This window comes from Sardina pilchardus, chromosome 12 (genome assembly GCF_963854185.1).
Source record: "Sardina pilchardus chromosome 12, fSarPil1.1, whole genome shotgun sequence".
Lineage (NCBI taxonomy): Eukaryota > Metazoa > Chordata > Actinopteri > Clupeiformes > Clupeidae > Sardina > Sardina pilchardus.
In genome coordinates this window covers 34323003-34330502 of record NC_085005.1, presented here as the reverse complement: position 1 = coordinate 34330502, position 7500 = coordinate 34323003, and the positions used below count along the sequence as shown (strand labels likewise).

The 7500-nt window shown below is 45.9% G+C and overlaps 1 protein-coding gene across 1 annotated transcript in view; it reads left to right on the top strand.

Moving 5' to 3' along the window:
- Window positions 1–7500, top strand: part of syne1a (spectrin repeat containing, nuclear envelope 1a) — a 188354-nt gene that overhangs the window by 115356 nt on the left and 65498 nt on the right. Inside the window, exons 59-62 of the mRNA XM_062550345.1 lie at window positions 3016–3192; window positions 4291–4446; window positions 5074–5229; window positions 7117–7287. Of these exons, the coding sequence (XP_062406329.1) occupies window positions 3016–3192; window positions 4291–4446; window positions 5074–5229; window positions 7117–7287 (660 nt within the window). The remainder of the gene's footprint in view (window positions 1–3015; window positions 3193–4290; window positions 4447–5073; window positions 5230–7116; window positions 7288–7500) is intronic.

Genomic DNA, 7500 nt, shown 5'->3' with positions numbered 1-7500 from the left:
TTGCATTAATATCTCCCTTTTCAACCGGAAGGTTTGCTGGTTAGAACTTGAACGTTGTAGTCTTTTGCGGTAGCGGTTGCTATAGGCTAGGCTATTTATTCCAAGACTTAACTAGAAGTTGCACCAGTTGAATGTAAGTTTCATCTTAGCTTGGCACAAACAAGCCACAAATAGGCTGGGCACTCCTTACTCCACCAATTCAATTGGTTGTGCGTTTGTTTTCCACAGTTAACCGAGTGGGGAAAAAAACACTGTGATTTGAAAGAGTTGACAGAAAGTCTGGGTCATTATGAAATTATTTCCATGTTTTAATCAAAGCCCCGTCTTGCACTGCAGCCTCCCATTGCACCCGTCAAAGATGCAGCCAGCGCGCATTACGCACTCGTTTAGGTTTACAGTGGACAGCACTCTCTTTTAGTGGTTCGGTCCTAGCTTTCATAGCCTACTGGAGGCAGCAGGAGATCTAAAATCGTAGGCCTACTGCTCAAAATTAAGCGGAAGTAGCAGAGACCGTATGACAATCATTTAAAACGTGCAGTCATTTAACGAATAGCCTATTCATGGGTTTCATCAGGTCCCTTTTCACAGGTGTATAAAATCAAACACTTTGATTATGAATGGGTAGGCTACTGCATGGTGCTTGATTAACCCACCTGTGGAAAGGGACTTGATGAAACCCATGAATAGCACGGGATATCGGTTGTCATATTATCAGCGATAAAAACAAAGCATGAACTCATGACCGTGTCCCATCACCTTACTTACATGATCACATTAACAACTGCTGTTAGCCACATACCAACAAGTTAAAACCTAGCGAACAGCTAAACGTAGGACCTTTCTGGTCAGGTTAATTATCCAGTCCAAAGTTATTTCCGTCATGCATTCTTCTCGATATGAGTGTATAAGCTAGTAATAGTCATCATTGCTATTCTTCTATACAGGTCTGACTAAATTCAAAGTTTCACTAGATGGACCTTAATTGCCCAAAACTTGCGGCACTGGCTTTACCCTTACAAACTGTCATTTGCATTATAAGAAAAACATTTGTAGATGAATGGCCAACAAACTCTACTGTGTCTCATCTCTTTCAATAACATGACACACAACTTTATTATCATAGGCTACATTAATTTGATTAAAAGGCTAGAATAGGTGCCTAAGCACACTGAGGCTTTTTGTTCGTCACATTTTATTTTCAGTCGTCGACAGTTATGGGGGTAATCATAGACAGTAAATGGGTGTAATATTTGGACAGTAGCCTCTGACTATCACTACACGGGCACGGCTGCTGCACGTAACATATTAATTTGCTAGCTGCCTGGTAGGCTACTATGGTGCGGCAAAAAGATGTCTCTTCTTTTCCGGGTCAAATAGAACGACAGGCTAATGCAAAATCGGTAATGAAAAAACGGCGCAGCTGTTCCTTCCTATTTCCATTAATGAATTCCCATCTACAGCTGTACTGCTGAAACAAGAAACAGATAACAGTTCGTTTCTCGTTTTTCGTTTTCTGATTTCAAAACGAAAATCGGAGAACGAGTCGTTTTCCGATTTTGGATTTCCCATCTCAGAACGGAAATCGAATGGCGGCGACGTACACGGACCCACATGCACCCTTAAAGGAGAGTAGAGGGGGTTAAAGTGATCAAGGACACCACATGCACCCTTAAAGGAGAGCAGAGAGTACAAGGTACAGTAGTGCCACAATATCCAATCCAAACGTCTCACTTAGAAGAACACTCTCTCTAAACTTAAAGGAATAGTTTGGAATTGTTTGGACATAGGACCTCATTTCCAACTTAGCCAGTGAGATATAGGTCAGTGGAGACCATTTTCAGCACATTCCATCCAGTCCTTCTAGTTACAGACTTCGCCGGTGCTAAGATAGCGCAAGTCAATGGTAGCATCCAGCCTGCCACGAAAAACAGCCTTACCCACGCCACAGAACACCCGAGACAGATAAATTATAATGTCAGACTATCGATGTACGTGTTGATGGAATAATGTTAGAAATAAAACTAATCTTGCATCGCATTGCAATAGCCTATACTTTGTTCCCTGTATTTGGTAGCGGATTGATGTCATCCAGGGTACAGAGGAAGCCGTTGTCATGACAATTAGAGTTTATTTACCTGCCGCTCCAACTGATTCCACTCTGCCAGGCAACAAAACACATACTGTAACGTCACCAGTACATGTAGCACAGTCTCAATCTAAAGTTATCAGAAGCAGCTAGGCTAACATTATCAGAGGGGCTAGCTTTATTAGCAAGAGTAGCCTACCAACAGTTTTTACCTGTTCATCAGTAGGCTAGCTTTATTAGCAAGAGTAGTCTACTAAAAGTTATCACTTGTTCATCAGTAGGCATCTTTATTAGCAAGATTAGCCTACCAAAAGTTATCACCTGTTCATCAGTAGGCTAGCTTTATTAGCAAGAGTAGCCTACCCAAAGATATTACCTGTACATCAGTAGGCTAGCTGTTGGTGCATCTGGCATTTGTTTTCAGTAATTCAGACTGCGGGGTTTTCAAAGTCCTCTGGTCTAAAATGATCACTAGTCTACATATTCCCAAAGTCCTCTGGTCTAAAATGATCACTAGTCTACATATTCAAAGTCCTCTGGTCTAAAATGATCACTAGTCTACATATTCCCAACTTCTGCACAGTCTCTGTTGGCTCTAAACAGCAGTTGGTTCCTGTCTGGTTCTTGGTGGACACTCAGTTGTGTCCATCTGTAGCGTCACAAGTGAATCTCTCTCTCTCTCCCTCTCTCCCTCTCTCCCTCCCTCTCTCCCTCCCTCTCTCTCCCTCTCTCTCCCTCTCTCTCCCTCTCCCTCTCTCTCCCTCTCTCCCTCCCTCCCTCCCTCTCTTTCCCTCCCTCTCCCTCTCTCCCTCTCCCTCTCCCTCTCTCTCCCTCCCTCCCTCTCTCCCTCCCTCTCTCCCTCCCTCTCTCCCTCTCCATCTGCAGGGGTTCCGTATAGACCTAACGTGTGTGTGTGTGTGTGTGTGCAGGGGTTCCGTATAGACCTGACGTGTAAGCAGCTGACGGTGGACTTTGTGAACCAGTCGGTGCTGCAGCTGAGCAGTCAGGACGTGGAGGGGAAGCGCCGAGACAAGACCGACTTCGCCGAGCGGCTCGGAGCCATGAACCGCCGCTGGCAGATCCTGCAGGGGCTCATCACCGAGAAGGTTCACACACACTATACACACACACACACACACACACTATACACACACACTATACACACACACACACACACACACTATACACACACACACACACTATACACACACACACACACACACACACACACACACTATACACACACACACACACTATACACACACACACACTATACATATATACGAGCGGGCTGGGCTTCGCGCCGGCAGATCCTGCAGGGGCTCATCACAGAGAAGGTTCACACACACTATACACACACACACACACACTATACACACACACACTATACACACACACACTATACACACACACACACACACACACTATACATACAGTACAGGCCAAAAGTTTGGACACACCTTCTCATTCAAAGAGTTTTCTTTATTTTCATGACACACACATTATACTGACACACACTATACAGACACACAGTATACACACTCATTATACACACGCACTATATACACACTCATTATACACACACACATTATACACACACTCATTCTACACACACACACTATTCGGTTTTTAAGTGATGATGTAATAATGGGATAATAAATATATTTCCGGGTCCAACGGCTTTCAAACTCACATTTTATTCTCCAATTCTCCATAAACTATTATTTTCCGCTATTCTGACAGCTTTTAAGAAAATTGTCATCTTATACGGTCTTGTTGCTTCAATCTAATCAAATCCTATTTTTGGTGGAAGCCTGGACATTACCCATTAATATATCATCTGGATGCATAGCTACAGTGATTACTTTGTTAAAGTTTAGCAATTTCGTTTTAAAACCGCTAAAACGAAGGTGGTGATGACAAAGTTTACAAGTCGCAAAAACCATCTGGCTCTAATAAACGTCTTTTCTCAAAAAACCCTAGTTGGGCCTGTGACGTCGGACTTAAAAACCGAATACACACACACACACACACACACACACACACACACACACACACCTTAGCTTCCCTCTAATACTGCAGTGTCTCATCACTGAGAAGGTTAGCATAGCGTTTGTTCCTCTGATACTGTTTTTATGTGTTTATGATATAACCTAGCTGTGTGTGTGTGTGTGTGTGTGTGTGTGTGTGTGTGTGTGTGGCAGATTCAGGTGTTGGAAGGTGTGCTAGAGAGTTGGGCGGAGCATGAGAGTGGGGTGCAGGCTCTGGGGGCGTGGCTAAACTCTCAGGAGGAGAAGCTCAAGAGGAAGCAAAGACTGGAGGACGTGGCGTCAGTACACAACGCACTCAAGGACACACAGGTACACACACACACACACACACACACACACACACACACACAACAAGACTGGAGGATGTGGCGTCAGTACACAACGCACTCAAGGACACACAGGTACACACACACACACACACGACACTCTCAAGGACACAAAGGTACACACACACACCGTACTCAAGGACACACAGGTACACACACACACACGTACACACACACAACGCACTCAAGGACACACAGGTACACACACACACACACACACACACACACACACACACACACGTACACACACACAACGCACTCAGGGACACAGGTACATACACACACACACACACACACACACGTACACACACACACACGTATGTACACACGTGTACACACACGTACACACACACACACAGGTACTCACACACACACACAGGTACACACACACACACACGTGCACACACACACACACACACACACACACACGTACACACACACACACACACACACACACACACACACACACACGTACACACACGTGTACACACACGTACACACACACACAGGTACACACACACACACACACACGTACACACACACACACACACACACAGGTACACACACACACACACACACACACACACCTCTCTCTCTGTCTTATGTGCAGGAGCTGGAGGAGACGTTGCAGGAGAAGGAGGCGGAGCTTGAGAGGGCGGAGCAGAGAGGGGCGGGGCTTACCAAGGACAAGAAGGGCGACGCCTCTACGGTTGCTATGGAAACCCTGAAGGGGCTCAGACAATCATGGGCCAGTCTGGAACAGATGGTGGGTTCACCACATTACTAGATAGTGTGTGTGTGTGTGTGTGTGTGTGTGGGGGGGGGGGGGGGGGGGTATATGTGTGTGTGTATATGTGTGTGTGGGGGGTGGGTGTATATGTGTGTGTGGGTGGGTGTGTGTGTGTGTGTGTGTGTGTGTGTGTGTGGGGGGGGGGGGGGTATATGTGTGTGTGTATATGTGTGTGTGGGGGGTGGGTGTATATGTGTGTGTGGGTGGGTGTGTGTGTGTGTGTGTATATGTGTGTGTGTGTGTGTGTGTGTGTGTGTGGGGGGGGGGGGGTGTATATGTGTGTGTGGGTGTGTGTGTGTGTGTGTGGGTGTATATGTGTGTGCATGTGTGGGTTGTAAATAAATATATTATATTATAGGCTATATATGGCCTATATTAAATATTATATAGGCTATATGGCCTGGTGAAAGTGGACAGCTAAGAGACATACTGACCGGGCTACTGTGTGGAAGATCTGCTCCAAGAAAATCCTAGTAAGAGACCGACAGACAGCCAATCTAAACACCTGCTTACACCAACCAGCGGTATATTACACATTGCCAGCATTCGCTGGGCCTCGCAAAAAACCTTGCGGTCACTCATCTAAAATCTTGAATAGCCCAGTCTGTACCTAACTCATATGTTACGCATCCCACGTTATTAAGCTACCGGCTTGCCGACTATGAGGGCAGCAGAAAGTGAAAGTAGGCTGCGATCGCGCAGTCAAGTCGAATTAAATAACAGTTGAAGTAGGCTAAACAACTTTTACAAATAGCCTAACGAATCCCGATTGCCACTCCGCTGCTGGGGGTTTTGCTAAAGGCAAATGCGTGAAATACAAGCATTACAGTGAAAGACGTAGGCTATAGCTTCTGATAACGATAACGATATAAATGGTTTATTTTAACACGGTGGAGAATGACGCATTCGGCGCTTCAGTGTTGTAGCCTCGCAAGAAATTAGAGCTAGAATGTCCTAGTCGTAACAATAATAATTCATTTGCACTATTTCATTCTTAAACATTATTAGGCTACATGTTTTGCGTTCAATGTAGGCTACACTGCGAGACATGTAGCCTAAAAAAGACTAACACATTCACGTTGCAAGGAGGACTTATTTGAACAAGACGGTCTCAGACTAATATGTTTTTTAATTTTGCACTGTTTGGCTGACAGCCTCTTAAGCACCCTACATGTGCATCAGTTCTAGGCTCAATTTCATTTCCAAGGAAAAGTTTTTATTTTTTAATATTTTAGCTTAGTCTGCAGTAGAAATAAGTGGGGGCGTGGCATCACGATGGTTGCTTTCCATCGTGATGTCTGTCAACCATCACGATGGACGATGATATCGTCCATCGGCACAACCCTAGTGTGTGTGTGTGTGTATATGTGTGTGCATGTGTGTGTGTGTGTGTGTGTGTGTGTGTGGGTGTAGGTGTGTGTATACTGTATGTGTGTGTGTGTAATTGGGCCAGTCTAGAACATAAGGTGGGTTGAATTTCCCGCATTTAAGCCGCGTTGTGAGTAAGCCGCAGGACAGTGGCAACCCTTATGCAAGTTAAAAGAATCAAACCCGTATTAACTGCCCCCCAGTATTAGCCTCATAGCGGAAGAAATTTAGCAAAATCAATGTATACGCCGCGACTAATAGTCGGGAAATTACGGTAGATGTGCTGTGTGTGTGTGTGTGTATTTGGGCCAGTCTAGAACATATGGTTGACCACATGTTTATATGACTAGATGTAGTGTGTGTGTATAGGTGTGTATGTGTGTGTGTATTATGGTTATGGCTGTCAAAATTCTGTGTGTGTGTGTGTGTGTGCGTGTGTGTGTGCGTGCGTGCGTGCGTGCGTGCGTGCGTGCGTGCGTGCGTGTGTGTGTGTAGTTGGGGCAGGAGGCGGTCAGGCTGAAGGGGCTGCTGGACCAGTGGCAGCTGCATCAGCAGGCGTCGGAGGAGATCAGCGGATACCTGATAGAGGGACGCTACTCGCTAGCACGACTCCAGCGCCTCAGCGGATCACTGGACGCCACACACACACAGGTGGAGAGTCTGGAGGTACGGCACACACACACACACACACACACACACACACACACACACACACACACGGCTACCTGATAGAGGGACGCTACTCGCTAGCACGACTCCAGCGCCTCAGCGGATCACTGGACGCCACACACACACAGGTGGAGAGTCTGGAGGTACGGCATATACACACACACACACACACACACACACACACACAGGTGGAGAGTCTGGAGGTACGGC